Source organism: Melanostigma gelatinosum (assembly GCF_949748355.1).
Source record: "Melanostigma gelatinosum genome assembly, chromosome: 19".
NCBI lineage: Eukaryota > Metazoa > Chordata > Actinopteri > Perciformes > Zoarcidae > Melanostigma > Melanostigma gelatinosum.
The window spans coordinates 13,490,025-13,506,651 of record NC_136652.1 but is presented as its reverse complement, the minus strand read 5'-3'; the positions used below and the strand labels follow the sequence as shown (position 1 = coordinate 13,506,651).

The 16,627-nt window shown below is 42.6% G+C and overlaps 1 protein-coding gene across 1 annotated transcript; it reads right to left on the bottom strand.

The window, feature by feature from the left end:
• Positions 1-485: 485 nt before the first annotated feature.
• armc2 (armadillo repeat containing 2) lies at positions 486-16,546 on the bottom strand (the record flags this gene model as incomplete). The annotated part of the gene is given in 18 exon segments (XM_079290820.1): positions 486-629; positions 833-987; positions 2,078-2,210; positions 2,650-2,763; positions 2,933-3,055; positions 4,523-4,835; positions 6,867-6,966; positions 8,451-8,596; positions 9,320-9,534; positions 9,891-9,999; positions 10,128-10,321; positions 11,395-11,502; positions 12,212-12,279; positions 14,937-15,063; positions 15,616-15,622; positions 15,624-15,800; positions 16,157-16,229; positions 16,329-16,546. Coding segments are annotated over 18 exon segments (2,514 nt in total). The 3' UTR covers positions 486-495.
• Between the last annotated feature and the right edge of the window lie 81 nt (positions 16,547-16,627).

Sequence of the window (16,627 nt, the reverse complement as noted above, 5' to 3'; positions counted from 1 at the left end):
GTTTTGGATTTGTTTCGATGTAATAACGATGTGGTTTTGAAATGCTGTACTTAAGGCTACTTGCTATTACTTGTAAGCACTGCCTGGCCCCGTATCTGTGTAATAATAAAGGCTTTGAGAAGCAAGAATGTTTTTCCACCTACTTTATTATGTACAAGTTCCAATGCCACACAATCACCAGACAATAAACGATTGTCTTTAACGTTATGTCAATAACGAGAGCCTTTTACAACACGGCGAGCTTACAAAGCAGATCAAGTCTGTTACATAAATGTGCAAAGAGCTTGTATTAAATTATCCCTGTAAATGTGAAAGTACCCAGAAATGAAGGCATCGCCTGCTTCCCCCTTGAAAAAGAAACTGCAGACGTTTACAGCCAATGGAGGTTGGTGTTTAACAGTTATTATGTGGACTCTGGGTTCAGTATTTAAGAGTTTAAAACAGTGCTACGGTTTCTATGATAACATGAAACTCTTAACCCCTCGTCCCATTTTGTCAGGCTGTCTGGTCCGGAGGCTGGAGCGTCTTCATCAGTTTGTGAGCGACGGGAAGGAACTCTAACTCCCAGCATGCCCTGTGGAAGTCCCTCATGTCTTCATTCTCTATCCACTTCAGAGCCTCCCCTTCATCTAACACAATTAAAAAGAGTGGACAGAGGATGAGAGAGCGTAGTTAGATGCTTCGGGTTTATTATGAGCACCTCTCAGTGTTCGTGATGGTGTGGTCCTCCCTTTCCTCTGAGGGTTAGTGATGTGAACAAGAGCATGTTCTTTCCAGCATGTCCCCCCCCCCCCTTGCAATGTAAGAATTAGTAATAACACTGAGTACCAACCTAAGTATGTGGTGAGGATCTCCAGCAGTGACTCTCTCTCCTGTGTGTCCAGCAGCTTCTCTGAGCCGCCGCTGATCATGTTCCACAACGCCTGACAGACCTGGCCCACCAGCTGCCAATCACCTCGTCCAAAGTCTCTCAGACAGTCCACAAGCCTGATCACACACACACACACACACACACACACACACACACACACACACACATCGCGTGACTCGAGGCAGAGGGATTCACATGACCGGCAGGTTTGTGGGCATTAGCTCCACTTCATTGGACCTACATCTGAAAGAGGACTGTGTGTGTGTGTGTGTTTGAAGGGGAAGTAAGAATTGAAATGTTCCATCAATGATAACTTTTGGGAGTGAGAAGCTAGCACTAGAATATCATTTATACTTTATTTGTAGTTATACTTAATTGTATCACTACTGTAAACAAATAACATCACGTTTGTGATGATTATTGGCATCTTGTTCATGTCAGTGGAGCTGTTGTGCTCATGCTTGTTAAAATGAAGACCATATTTCGCCCCAAAACAGTTTACTCTCTGTTGCAACTGATGATATGTTTGCAAAATAATTCCAGAAAGCATTAGTTCAGTTTGATATTAAAGGAATAGTTCAACATTTTGGGAAAGACATGAAAACACAACCTTTACTGGCTGAGAGATGGACGAGAACATGATAACTGCTGAATATGAAGCTAAGGCCAGCAGCCAGTTAGCTTAGCTTAACATAAAGACCAGAAACACTAACAGGAGGGGAAACAGCTAGTGTGGCTCTGACCAAAGGTAATAGTACTATTTCTGTATAGATGAATCAAAAAAAAACAAATACAATGTGTGAATTAGTCAACTTTAGAAGTGATGGATTTGGTTTCCTTCAGACGGTTAGCTGTTCCCTCTGGTTTCCAGTCTTTATCTAAGCTAGAATAAGCTAAGCTAACTGTCTCTTACTTGGAGCTTCATATTTAGTGCAAATACTTGACAGTGGTATCGATCTTCTCATCAAATGCTCAGCAAGAAAGGGAATAAGCGCATAATTGTGTCAACGATACTTTGACAAACAGTTGACCAACTGGCATAACATATAGAATACAATAATTATGGTGATATCTCAAAATGATATATATACGTTATCGACTGATTTTATATTGTTTTATGATACTGGTTATGAGCACCAAGATGCTCTTACACACACACACACACACATGAACAGACTCCTAATCTCCAATTGCATTCGTCCTTACTTGGCAACAGCCCCCTCCACTGAGAGACTGGCCCTGTTGGGAGGGTCCTGAGCCAGGTTGGTGAGGACCCCGCAGGCTGAAATACACATCTCAGTGCTTTTTGAGTCCAGCAGTGTCACTACAAACTGGTGCACTGAGGGAGAGAGAGCGGAGAAAGATGATGGTGTGAGGGAGTAGACGAAGACAAAGTAGGGCAAAGATAAGAGAGGGCAGCTATCGCCAGTGTCAGCCGGCAAGTTCATAGTGACTGTAGCTGGCCTTGCAGATAAGTCCAGACCAAACACGACACAGTATGCAGAGATACTGTACTGGGCATTTCTGTGTCAAGGTGCCCAGTATTCTGTATCTGTGCTTGAATGATAAGATTTAGGCATATTTACGTACGCCTTTTAAAATGACTTTCTGTGTATTGCTAGGCCTAGATCCTTTTTTGATTCTAACATGGCAACTCTTAGCTCACCTTCCAGAAAGAGTTAATGAATACTTTATGGCTTAACCAAAATAGGAAGTGAATATAGTCTCATGATGGAGGGTTTTTCGTGTGTCTGTTGATGTTTGTGTCCACCACATACCGTTGTTTTGCATGATAAAGTCCCGTACATCCTTGGACTGTGACAAATTTCCATATGCACAGGTGGCCTCAAGCATGGCGTCCATGCTGGAGCAGAGCACCAGCTTCAACATCACTGAAATAAAAAGAAAGAGTGGGCAAAGGAAAAGAGAGAAATGGGGGTGTGAAAGGGGGAGGGAATTGAACAACAGCAGGGAAATGGGAGGGGGGGGGGGGGGGGGGTTACAATCAGCAAAATACACCTGTTGTTTTTATTTTTCAGCTCCACAGTCTTTTAGTCTTACACTTTGCCACGGTGAGTTGACTGCATCTGAATACAGAGCTCTCCTCCTGGTAGAAGGACAGGTTGTTGATGGTGGCAGCCACATTCACCAATAGCTCCTCGCTTTCCTGCACACACCTCAGCTCTGTGCCACAAAAACACAAAATGAAAAGCCACTGCTAAGCTTAACCTTGAATGAACATCATTTCTAATAGAGATCTTGAAGTAAATGTCTCAAACCTTTCCTTAAAAATCCTCCTGTATAAAATACAACCAACAGAGGGAGCATCCGCACTGAACAGGCTTTCATTTATGAAAGATGTCTGCCCTCTACTCCCTCATTCTGGTCTCTAGTCTCAACATAATGTGAGAGATTATGATCAGAACTCGTGCATTCACAGAGAACTCAAAATACACAGCTCTTCACCTTTTAATGACCAACCCGGTGAATCCAGGTGACAGCTTTACTTCCTTTTATGTTGATGAAGAGGAGCAGATTATAAATACAATAAATATAACTATTATAGAACTATTTAAATATGATAAATACATGCATAAATACAGCCTTTGCACATTACAGCTTGGGCCACACTGATGTGACACTGTGAGATTATCATAAAAGTGGCTGTTATCTGTGGTTTTTGCTTGATATAGACAGTTTGATCATGAGCTGGCATATATACAAAGGTCAATGTGGCCCAATCCAACCAGCCGTGACACTGTGAGCGACTTGGAAACTGAGTCTGCTCCTGATATAGCAGCAGATGTCATGTGCTCAGTCATAAATCGCGGATATTGCGGTCGGCGTCAACAGGCGGCTGTGTCGCATTGAATTTCGTTTCTGTTTCTGACTGGAAATGCCGCTTTGTTGTGTGCCACCCCCCAAAATAGCTCTGTAAAGCGGCACGGCCTGTCATAAACTTAATCAAAACAGGAGATGGATCAGCCAACCCCGCTCTTTCACTCTTTTATCCGCTACTGAGATTTTGTTTTCTGTATCCAGCTGTCACACCAACTCCATCATCTCCCCCATTCACTTATTTTAAGTTTCTGTCTTCATTTGCTGAATTGTGTTTATTTCATTTTCTCTCCCAACTGCCATGACGTGTGTAGGAGGCAGGCAACAGACAAATCGAGAGTTTCACAACCACCTGCGTATCAGTTCAGCCTGTCTTGAAACCATCTAACCACATGGGAGAATTTCACACACACACAAACCAAGTCGGCTGTGAGATGTGACAGAACATCCTGCAAATGCAGTGAAGCGCTTCGCTCTGTCAGACTTGAAGAAACAACAGGTAAACCGAAAGAGGATGTGCATTGAACGAAAAGCACTGAAAGGAAAGCGAGCAATGGATTGAACAGACAAAATGAGGAGCGTGTTTTCGACTTGTTCCCAGCACAGGGGAAGTGGTTGGGTGCTTAGCAGATACTGTACTCACAATGCACAAAACAGCTATTTTTAAACTTCAGAACTCCAGATTTTCACACACTGCTCCCTTTGTATAACATGTACAATAAGAACAAATCTAGAAACGTGATTGGCGTACATCTTCTTCTGACTGTATCTTCTATTTTTCAACTTTCAAAGTAGTTTAATTAAACTGCTCACCAAGTGTCTCCATCAGCAGCTGAATGCAGGCTGTGTGGGTTGCCAGAGCTGGACCTACAGCCGGGTGGCTGCACATGTTTGCCAGCACCCTGACCAGCTTCACCAGCACGTCCTCGTCCTGCAGCACTTTCGCTGGAGGGGCCCGAGGACCTTTCTGTGGTTGTGTGTGTGGTGAGCCGTCTCTACGCTGGTAGGCGTCGTACAGCTGCAGCAGTGTGTCCATGCAGCCCTCGCACTGAAAGAGCTGCCATCGAGCCTCGTCGCTTTTGGCCGTGAGGTTCCCGAGGGTGAAAAGAAGGCGCACGACGAGGTCCTGTGGGAGAACGGTGAAGAGTACTGCAGTGGTCTATGTGCATCTTTGTGCAATTATTTGATTGAAAGTAAACCAACAAAAAAAACGTCTTCAGTTTCTTTATTTTGCAAATGTTGCTGAAAGGCCAGACTGCATTGGGAAAAGCTACTTAATGGCTTCAAACATCTTATACAACTGATCCACTTGTTCTCGTACAGCATTTTAACGTGTCCAGTGCTAGAGGTAAATAGTATGCAGATAGTAAAGGACATATATTTTGAGCGTGCTTGTACAAGTTTCTTTTATCTATCACATGAATGGATAGTTTAGGGATGAAACTATAAACATTTCATTCCTGTCTGTGCATCTCGCTCATCTCTTGTGTTTCTTACTGGTTGTTACTGGTTGCTCGTCACTCCAGTTTTCACCAGATCATGCAGTTCACCAATGTGGAACTAATGCTACGGCCAAAGTAACAGCTCATGTTCAGTAGCTTCTTGTGTTTGTGAAAATTCTTGAACCGGCCCAGCTTCCCAGACTCCAACTCACCAAGACTTCTAAGTACGTCTTTGAACTGTTGCCAGCTGCTGTCTTATTCTGCTTATTCTTAAATTAAGCACTTCCCACTGCTTAAGACAATGTATTCAAATGTCTTGTTTTGTCCGATCAACAATCCAAAAACGAAAGATATATAATTCAAAACAGAGAAAAAGCTGGAACCAGCAAACTTTTGACATTTTTGCTTGATGGTTATGTTGAAGAAAATCCTCATATAACTTGTTATGTTGAAGTTAGCACACTCTGGTTTCATCACAACATTCCTTGAAAGTGGTAAAGGCGCGCCAGACAAATTGGAATATATATATATATATATATATATCATTCAAAATATTTCCCGTATATGTATCACTTGTCCTGCCAGAATGTCATCTTTACCCAGACGAGGACATGAGAGCAGAACATAATGAGGAGACTAGATGTGCTGTGTTTGTGTTTGTGACTTTAGACTATAAGAGTAAGCTGTAAGAACTAATACTTTGGACTTGGTGAGTGTTACCTTGTGTACATTATTAAAACACTTCCCGCTGGTTGCAAACTCCAACTACTATGTCTCTTCTCGTCATTCCTGCCACAACAGTTATAATAAAATATTTATATATGAATTTAGTATATTTAGTATAGTATATTTACTGCATATGTTCTCAAAAAAGGATCTCCCCCAAGGGTGTTCCTGAGCACTGCAGAATATTAATCATTCAGTCATCATTAGATCCTATGAGATTTAATGAGTAATTCAAGCTCACCAGCCACTTGACCTGCAGCATCGTGAGCATGCCCTGTCAAGTGTCACTCATTTCCCCCATAGGTCCATATCTGGACATGTTTGAAGGTAACTACACCCTATCTTTTCGATGAGTTATCACACACTTGCAGAGGAAACGGTGACAAATGACACCCTGTGCGTCACTCTTGTCTCCACTTAGTAAATAACATGAGGAGCAGGTGAGCTGAGAACACACTATTTTCTTCCATAAACCAGCAGTGGTATTGGTATTGGATGTCCCGGGACGAGGTGCTTATTACATGTATTACTCTCCAGTGTGTGTGTGTGTGTGTGTGTGTGTATTTGTAGGCGTGGGCGTGTGTTTATTTTCATTGAGATTAAGAACACATGTCAGTCATGTATGATTGCCAAAGCCCCACCCTTTTCTTCTGTTCCAACTCCTCTTTTCTATCACTCCTCCCCTCAACCTCTGTATCACCTCTAATTTATTTATCCGCTCACCTCATTCTTTTTCTTGTTCTCCGCCCCTTTCGTTGATTCACTCAGGCCCTCCCGGGACGAGTTAATGTCAAAACACACGCAAGAATAAGACCAGAATGCTTCGTGCCAATGGACAGAATGTTCTTGGAATTGAGGCACATAAACAACTTGCTCTGGGGGTAAACATGTTTAGTGGATATCATCATGGACGCCTGAACATTCACTTCTCTTTAATACACACAGACTCAAACACACACACACACGCAAGAGAAGGTCCGTGGACTCACCTGCTTTTGGTGATGTTTGTTCAGCAGTTCTAAAAATAGTTGGTAGCAGTTGGGGTTCTGGGCCAGAGCGAGGCGGCACTCCGAGTAAGAGGAGAGTTTACTGAGGGAGAGATGGGACAACAAATACCACTGACTATTCCACTCACTGACTGCTCCGCTATGTTGACTTAATTTGGAGATATTAAATCAACACTGCTAATGGATAAGTAGCTCTGGACTGGGATCTACCTTTCATGCTTTCATTATCTTGGGCTGTATTGGAAAAACACTTCTAACGAACACGAAAGCGCAAAATGTTTTATTTTGTGCTTCAAACACTGAGACAGGTTCTGTTGAAACCTTAAGGGAACAACTGAAGATGGGGATTCAGAGCATCATTGCAATTGAACCATTCTCCCATGTGCCTCTGCAAAAGCTCAAGTGTACAGCTGAAATCTACTGCATTGCATTTATTCTGAAGCAAGAAGTGCAGCGCATCGGTGGAATAAGTTGAATGATGAGGGACCGATACAGCTGAGCTCAAGTCTGGTTCAGTAAAAGAGCAGTACACTTCCAGCTTAAATTCCATGTGAAATATTTTGCCTGCAAGTACTTAAAGAAAGAAATAACACATTCTTCTTCTTGACAGTTAAATGTGACTGTTTTTTTTTGACAAGCAATAAAATGCATTACTGCTGACTTCAGTGTACTCAAAGGTTTTGCTGCTACAGCCTTACTTGGTCTGGTATGATCAGCAGCTGAAGGTGGCTAATATTAGCTAATGTTGGCAAGCTTTATGTGTGTAACTGACATTACAGAGTCAGTTTGCTCACCTGAGTCTTTGCTGCTGCACTACTGTTACACAAGTTGCATCGTCTCCCTTTAAACTATTGTACACGTGTATTTTCTCTCCGAGTACCTGCATATACAGTTACAGAATACCCAGTTTTACATTTTGTCAGATTAGTGTAACCTTGGAAGTGAGTTTTGTAAACTGTTGGCACAGTTTTTTATTTGCTCGGAGCTTTGTGTGACTTAAAGCACCTTACTGATGTCGTGTCTAACTCTGAGTGAGCAACACAGCATCTTACTTTTGTTACTTCTAGTTTAGATGTGATCGTTTTGAACAGACCAAAGGTCCTAACATCAACTTTACTTTAAACTGTGCATGCAGTAGCCTTTTCTTTGCATGTACGTCGTCACAATTAAATTCATTTGCACATTCAGAACTCCACTGGAAAAGCTAAAAAACGATTACATTACAGCAACTGGCAACTAGCAACTGGCTGCGTCACTACCCTACAGTGTTTTTGTTAGGATTCGGACACAAAAACAGATGTATAATTACTTTGCCAAAGGCTATGTTTCTCTGGAAACACTTGTTTTGCGAGACCAAATTACAAACAAAGACTCCATGTTAGAGGAAAAAAGAAAGCAGGGGAGTTCGACGCAAAGTCACTGCTGGGGTTAGAAAGTAAAAGAGCTGTAAAAGGGCTGTTTTGATTCCGCTCACAACAGGTGATGATGGTTTGTGTTTGTGAGCCGAGGAGAGGAGGAGGACGATATAAGGAAGAATTTATGCTGATGGAAGTGCATGTGTGATACCTGTATATTCTGGAAATGTTGGTGCAGATGTCCGGGTCTCTGCGGCGATGACGCAGCACCACACAGAGCTCTGACAGTATGGAGAAGGAGATGAAGAGTGGACGGGAATCAGGGTGATCTGCAAGGTTCCTCAAGGTTGCTGTCAGCTAAAGGGGTCAAAGGTCGACAGAGAGAAGCGTGTGAGTGTTGGATGGCAAGAAACAAATGTACACAAATGTACTTGCTGTATCAAAGCGTTGATATTTAGGCCAGTGGTGTGTTTCAGTGTTGTGGTATTGTGCTGGTCATATGCTCATTAAGGCTGGCCGTTGGCCCGTACAGGACGCCATACAGCAGAGCGACCGGAAACTATTCAGGATGGACATTAATCATTTTATCATAAAAAGGGAAACAGTCATTTCCAACGCACGGCAGCACTGGGCGTTCTGGAAAGTCCTAGTCTGCGTGTTTCCTTTCTTTAACAACATAATGAATTGTGTTAGATATCAAATGAGCCGTTTGCTTGAGCCAACTTGTGCAGTTAGCAGTAATCATTTTCGGAAGAGTGAAGCACTGTGTGTTTTAGAATGAAGTGGCCAGGCCAGCAGAGAACATATACCAGAAATAAACATGTTTGTCTAATAGTGGGAAAGTCTACATCATCGAACAAAAACACGAAGAATATTATTTAAGTTGTGTTCCTAGTACATTGTTTTTAACTCGCATAGTCAAACTGTAGAGAAAGTATGTCTATTATTTAATAAACAGGAGTAGATGCTTCCACAAGTAGTGATACAAAAGCTATTGGTTACATAAAATATCTAATAAATCATTCAAAACTATTTAAAATATCCTTTAAAACGTTGCCAGCAGTGCTGAGTGTGACACACCTGTACAAGGATGTGCCCCGCTATTGTGAAGTTGGTGTCTTCAGCTGTGCAGAGCCTCTGGATGAGTTTCTGAGCCACACCGACACAGTTCTTGTCTAGCAGGAGTCTGATGATTGCACTGTTTCCTGAGAGAAATTTCAGAGTCCCAACACAGTACAGCAGAGCTTCTCCAGATGAGGACACATCCTCGTTGTTCAAAATGCCCAGAAATGAGTCTAGACACAAGAAAAAAACAAACGTTACCTTCCATACTGTTGGGAAGAAAAACATTGGCAATCTTTAATGACCTGGTAAAGAGGTTCCATGGTAAATGACCAGACACAAGTATGACCAAACATATATAGAACGGACAGACAGATTGGAGCAGCTCATATGCCAGACATAAACAAAAACATTTTTGTGGGAAAATCGACATCAGCCAACAAACACAGAAAGTAGATTATTTAACATTGCGTTTCTTTACAATGACACAAAATAACTGTGTTTTTTACTCACATATATTTTAGCACACAGGACTTGGTACAGAATAGGAAACCTAAGCTAGATCCCCGTGACCTCGAACAGCGTTCACCTATGATAGTGTGAGAGTTGTTCTGGAAGAGGATGTCGTTGCTTTCACTGCGGCTGATCTGGAAGATGAGCTTACAGATGTTGAGCAGGTTGTTTCCACTCACACACAGCTAGGGAGACAAATGCAAAAAAATCAAACACACAACTTTAGTATTTAGTGCCCATATGCCCTGGATGCCCGAGCGATAGTGACTTAGTGGCAGACTTGCTGACGCCCACATAGGCACAGACGACTCACAGCAAGGCAGAGCTCGGCGATGTGCAGGTTGAGCTGGGCAGAGTTGAGGTCGACGAGGCGGAACAGTGTTCGAAGTATCCCTGACCTCCTCTTACAGCATCGGCCGAGCATGTCCGCGTCTGCCAAGGTGCCATGGAGACCGTCACACAAATCACACAGTCGGTCCACCGAGCCCTCAGAGCTGCCTGGCATCGCTGGAAGCCAGATATTGCAAAAGGAAAAACAATCATGTCAAATTCAGGGCAGCATGTCAAACATTCACGGAGAAAGCAAACAGCCCAAAATGAAAATACCCTCATGTGTGTGTGTGTGTGTGTTGGCAAGGGTGTGTCCATATAAATACAGATGATTGATGTTTTGTGTATCTTGTATGGTATGTATGTGCAATATGCAAGGTGTACATTTATCATTAGCATGAGGAACCTGAGGTTAAATCCTCAACATCAATAATGCCTTGGTCAGCAGTAAAATAACATTCCGCTCCCTTTTCTAAGCAGCTTTGTGTTTCAATGGTCAAATGCAGGGGAACAATTCTGCAACAGGCAGCTGCGATCTTGACGCAGAGGAAGAGAAAGGGTGGAGTCTTTTCCTTGTTTTTGAGGTAAAATAAATGTTTTCCTTGCAGAAATAACAGGGTTTGGCCATTTCTAAAAAAGGTTGGCTGCAGCCTCACTCTCAACATTTCACTGCATTTCCCACTGATTCCGAAAGGTGTTTTATGCATGAGCCAGAAGGCACTTGGTACAATAAATATTTAATATGTATCTTTCAAATGAATTTTCCATTAAATTTGTAGTGTTAAAATATTTACAGCCATGTATTTCATTTCATGGCTGCCAGACTACAGTTTCAGGCTCAGACAATTCTACATGGATGCCAAACAAATGACTGTTTTGTTTGCCTTTCTTCAGTGGTTGAAGTGACAGTGCTTTTTCATTGTGTGAGACTTCATGCATGACTATCTGCCAATGGTAAAACCTGCTGGTTGAAAGTGAAATGTAATTAGGAAACATAGACGACGAAGAGAAGCTTACTTTTAATTTAAAAAAAGACCAAAGTCACTGCACCAACATTCTTTTAGATTCGTCTCAGAGACTTTCTTCAGCCCAAAAGAAAAATAATAATATTGAAAAGTGATACTGTGAGTGAAGTTGGTGACAGCAATTTGATATTCGTTGGATCAAATGAATGGACCTGGTCAAAACTAATGCATGTCACATGTTTGCACTTTTTTTTATTGGGTTTCTAATTGCATTGCCCACACTACCTGCAGCCACACGCTCTAGTTGTTGGAGACGAGGCGCAATCGTATTATTCCACACCAATGACTCTGCATCCTCCTCCGTGCTTGTTGTGTTGACTCCGTTCCCCTGCTCTGAAATGTGAAGAGAGAATTGAAGTCAGCCAATTACCACAACCCGACGCAGACAATGAAAATGAGCTCGCGCGCATGGTTCACAAGTTCACCGTCTTAAAATAAAACAGCAGGAAGTTTGATGCCACAATGAAAGGTCACCATCCACAGTTACACTTCCTCTTATTTCTGTTTCTGTGCTGAAATAGTCTGCATGTGGGCATTTGAGTGTGCGCACGTGTGATGAAAACACGCGTGTTTGTGCACGCAAATGTCTGCAATCTCACACGGCATGCAACTTTTTTGTTTAACATTTTGCATACCCCCTTTCATGGTGTGCTGCAGGAAACTGTTGTGGCCCAAACCAACAGCTCTCTCAGCTATTGGCTGGCTGCCTCTCATGGTGGAAAATGAGGCTCTTAGCAACAGCACCCCAATCAAAGTTTGACATTCAAGAAGGGGTGTTCAGTTACTGAGGGAGAGGTGTGCCTATGCTGCTTGTGAAATCCCATTTCTGGGCTCAAGTCTTAGTCTAATAATTTGACACACTTGATTTCAGTTTGGCTAGAGACCATCATAGAAAATACAAGTAAAGTCACTGAATGGTTGAGTGGTATGTCAGGAAAAGTTGTACCTGTACTTTACATGCTGTACAAAATGTACCATTCATGTTAAATATGTAAAATAAAAAAAGCCTCGAAAGAGGTTCAATTAGTATATCTGGACAAACCTGTTCTCCGTCCTGCTGCGCTCTCGGTGAGTCGAACGCCTGAGTCAACACCGGGCTGCTTTATTCTACTGTTGGCACAAAGAAACACAAGGACAGTGTCGAGTTACATCACAATGGGGAAATGAGTCATACAGTATGTGACTGCTGACGAGTTTAGTTGTATTGAATTGACTTTGGGAGCTCATGTGGACATTAAGGTAATAGTAAAAAAAGAAGTCAAAGTGTCAACGAATACTTGTCCGTGAAAAGATGCTGACTTTATATTCGGTCAACAAGGCTACAGGCGTATTTTCACCAAGAGCCACTAGGTGTCCCTGTTGCAGCAGAGGTTGAGACGCGTGTGCAGGCGCCGTTATCTCGAATGTGCGTGTGTCTGTGTTTGTATATCTGCATGCAGATACACGTGTATGTCTGTTTGTGCGCGACTGCTTGTAAGTTTTTGTGTGAATCTTTGTGTCCTGTGCAGGCGTGTGTGGCGTTGTGCATCACAAACTGCAATCCCCAACAGACAGGAACTAAGATCTGAGCTTTGTGGGCAGTTTGGTTAAAGCTGTTCATGCTTTGTCACTGTGAGCCGTCTCCACAGCCTCACCGCCTGTGTGCAGTAACCGTAAAGTGCTTTTAAAAAACACACCCCTTGTCATGCTCTGCTATGTGTTGTGGCTTTCCCTCTGCATGTCACTGTTGCATCTTACTCTTTGCATGTCACTGTTAAGTCTGCAGATACAAAGAGAGTGACTCAATGCAACAACTGTAAAACACGACAGGCAGTGTGTCTTATGACTACTTACTGTGTGACCAACTGAGAAAAGAACTATCAATAAATAGATAAACACAAGCAGCATGGTGAGTCGTCCTAATCACTGCTATAACTGTAAGATTTACTCGACAAGTCCCACACTAAAGAGTGACTCAATCATAGAAAATATGGAAAAGTGTAATCACTCCTGTCAAAGACAGACATTATCATATCATCAGGACTCCGAAGCTTCTACAATGACACGAGTACAAAAGGCGGACTCTCAGCTTATTGAGCTCTTACACTCAAGTGAGCCTAATTTCACGGTTTTGCTGACAGGTGTGAGACAGAAAATGGCCCTAGCTATTGTAAAAATGTCTCCTTTTCATTCCATTGGAGGATCACCAGCAGGCGCTGCTTGATCGCATTATCAGTAATAGACAGTGTGCGGGTTTGAGTATAGAGTGCACTTTCATTTTGGAGGAGATTTTAGTGATTGGTGTAAAATGGCACACAGGGCATATGTAGCAGGGGAGCTGGCCAAGGTCTGTTGCAGTGAATGTCAGAGAGGGGGCTTTGGCTCTGTATGATAGGATTAAGAGCCTGATAATAAGGCCTCTTTGTGTGGTGCTGCATTCTCTGAGACATGACCTCATCCCTGTCTTAGGCCTGGCCAGTGCACTGCAGTCACAACACACGCTGCTGCCAGCCTTGCCCAGATGGGCACCCAAATCTAATAGAGAGCCATTTGGAGCTATAAAGCTCCAGCTTATTGGAGAAAAAGTACCTAGTGGATGTCTAATCTCCCCTATCTTTAAATCTCATCCAACTCCTCATATTAATCTGTCATGCTGTGTCTATACTTGCAGTCCGTGTACTTGTGTCTTGACTATCTCTGTGATTTTCACTTTGTTTGTCTCTGTCTAATGTACCTTTTTATTAGATCGTTGCAACAACAGTGCTTCAAAAACTCTGACCTGACACCAATCGAGAAGTGTTTAATCTTAGCTTCTTGACTCATGAATTGACCGCAGCCTGACCTCTTGGGACTTCTCTTTGTCAGCAACAAGTTACATAAACATTGCATGTTAACTTGGCTTGTGAGGGCGGTGGTGGGGGAGGTTGTGCTGAGGGCAATAGCCCAGATTTCCTGTAAAAGTGTTTTATGGTCCGTCCGTCCCTCTACAGCCTCAGCTGCCCCACCCAATCGATCGTCGGATGGATTGTAACGACAGCCCCTGACACCACGCCCAGAATTATGCCCCTCGTTCTGACACACAGCTGATGAGGTCGGCAGAAATAAGCAGAGCTTTCTGTACTGTGAAAGTGTGAAGGCTGACACATGATAGTCGTGACAGATAGAGGTAGTTCCACTGAAAATGGAGCTGCATTTCACTGTGACCAAGATATAGTGTACAGTAAATAATATGAGGTTGTAAAATGGGCTTGAGTGGCTCAAGTTGAAGAATTTGAAATATTGGTTGCTGGCCTAACTAAATTGATCAGCTGTCAGGGATGGTAGCTGAATGTATTTAAAATAAAACACTAGTCATTAACACCGGATTTGACTTTGTTTGATGTTCGTCCCTGTACAGTATAAAGACATGTCAATCAAGATTGAGCAATAGCCTCTGTTTTAATTTTTGTTGACTTTTGGATCATGTGTTAAGCATAGCACAAAAAAAACAACACTTATAATGATATCAGCCTTACTAAGCTATATCTCTGGACCAAAATGGGAAATGCAAAGAGATAGGCAAGAAAGCAAGGAGGAGGAGGAGGAGGAGGAAGATTTAATGAAAGGCAAAAATGGAAGGCACAATCAACCCCATCTTGTAATGGCTACCACTGCAACCTTTGTGTGCCTATAAATCTTCAAGTCATTGTCGCACTGTCACTTGGGGTGGGGGTTTGGGGGTTGGGGGTTGGGGGGGTAGACAAGAGAGAAGGACAGATCTTGCAAGTCAAACAGAGGCCTTTCTGTACCTTTCACTTGCTGTTCTGCGTTGGCCTGGTTTGTGGGGACCACTGCGGAGCTCGGTGTGGTCTGTACTGGGGAGTCGTTTGGCTGACAGCTGCTTTTGTGCTGGGCCTGGATTTAATCGTTCTTTCACTAAACACACAGAAAGGATGTGGTAAGTTATTTACAGGTTGCCGCTATATGCTGCAGTGTTGTTGGTGCTTGTTTCACTATAAAAGTACATTTGTAAACTATATATGCACATGTACTCAATTCAAAGATTTCCAAATCCAGTCAATGCTTTTAAACATCCTCATTATCTATTTCATTGCTCCAAATAGCAGAGCAGATTTGCAAGACAAGGTTTGAGAGAGAGAAGGAGCACTTTCATTTCCCACTCAAAACAGTAAATCAGGTTTTTCACCCAGCCCAACCACAGAGAATGTTAATCAGGAATAATGTCGGCTGTAAATGAGGAATAATATCGGCACGTGAATGGCTCCATTCATTTTCTCGAAAACTACTCTGGCTCTAGTCCTTTACAGGGATGCAACGAGTAAAATAAATGGGGTGTGGTTTTCTTTTTTACTGTCTCCCTGTTTAAAAACTGCACCATCTAACACTTTCTTTGTAAGCACAACATGGATAGTTCGGTAATAATAACAACGTTACTTGTGTCTACCATCTTTTTTCTCTTGATCTTACAGAAATATGTTTTCCTTACTGTCTTTGTGTCCCTCTACAGGAGACAACGTGGTGAGCGATCCAGCCCTGAGGAGGCGTGCCCGCGTCCCTCGCACCCCCTTCTTCACTTCCTGTGGGGCACTGGGGGTTTTAGGAAAAGCCTTGAAGGGATCCTCAACATCAGAGTGGACTGGAAACTTTGGCTTCTGGTACCACACAAACATATCAGTGGAATATGATGGTGTGAACAATGAGCCACAACTTGAATCCACAAATGAAAGTTATTATGTCAAGAGACTATTTTGGTTACTCATGCATTCCTATTTTTTATTTCATATATATTAACATAATAATCCCATTTATTAAAATGAATATGCTTTCATGTTGGTGTACAGAGGCGTGTTTACTCCACATCCTTTTTCAGTTTTCATGGTAATGCTAATAATATCAAAAGATGCAAATATGTTACAACAAATAACACCTTCATTTAAAACTTAAATACTATCTGAACTACCATACTGCATGAAGGTGTGTGTGTGTGTGTGTGTGTGAGATAACTTACATGGTCTAAAGGAGAGAGGCGTGTCCCTGAACCTGGCCTCGAGTCAGGTGCATCAAAATTTTGAGCATGAAGACTGAGGAGTGAAAAAAAAAAGTCAAATTATTCAACGAGTCCCACAGTTGATCTCAGGACCTGAAAAATGAAGCAGATTTAATTGAAATGTGTAACTAACCTAAAGGTAGATGGAGGTCTGCCCTCACGGTCAGCGCAAACAATGCTTTTTCCAAAAAGCTGCCTGTGTCCATCTCTGGGAGTAAATGGTCGCTGAGTGGAGTGGACTCGCAGGGACCGTCTGGCTTCACTGACAATCTCTGCACTTGTTTTCCTCACTGCGTTACGTCGTGGAATGAAGGGGCTGCAAACCTCATGTTTTCTATCCATAGAGGCCATTTAGGCTGATGTGACATTTGCCGAGACAGTCTGCCAATGACTTCAGTGGTTTGAGTTCATTATGCAGGTGGTGACAGGGTG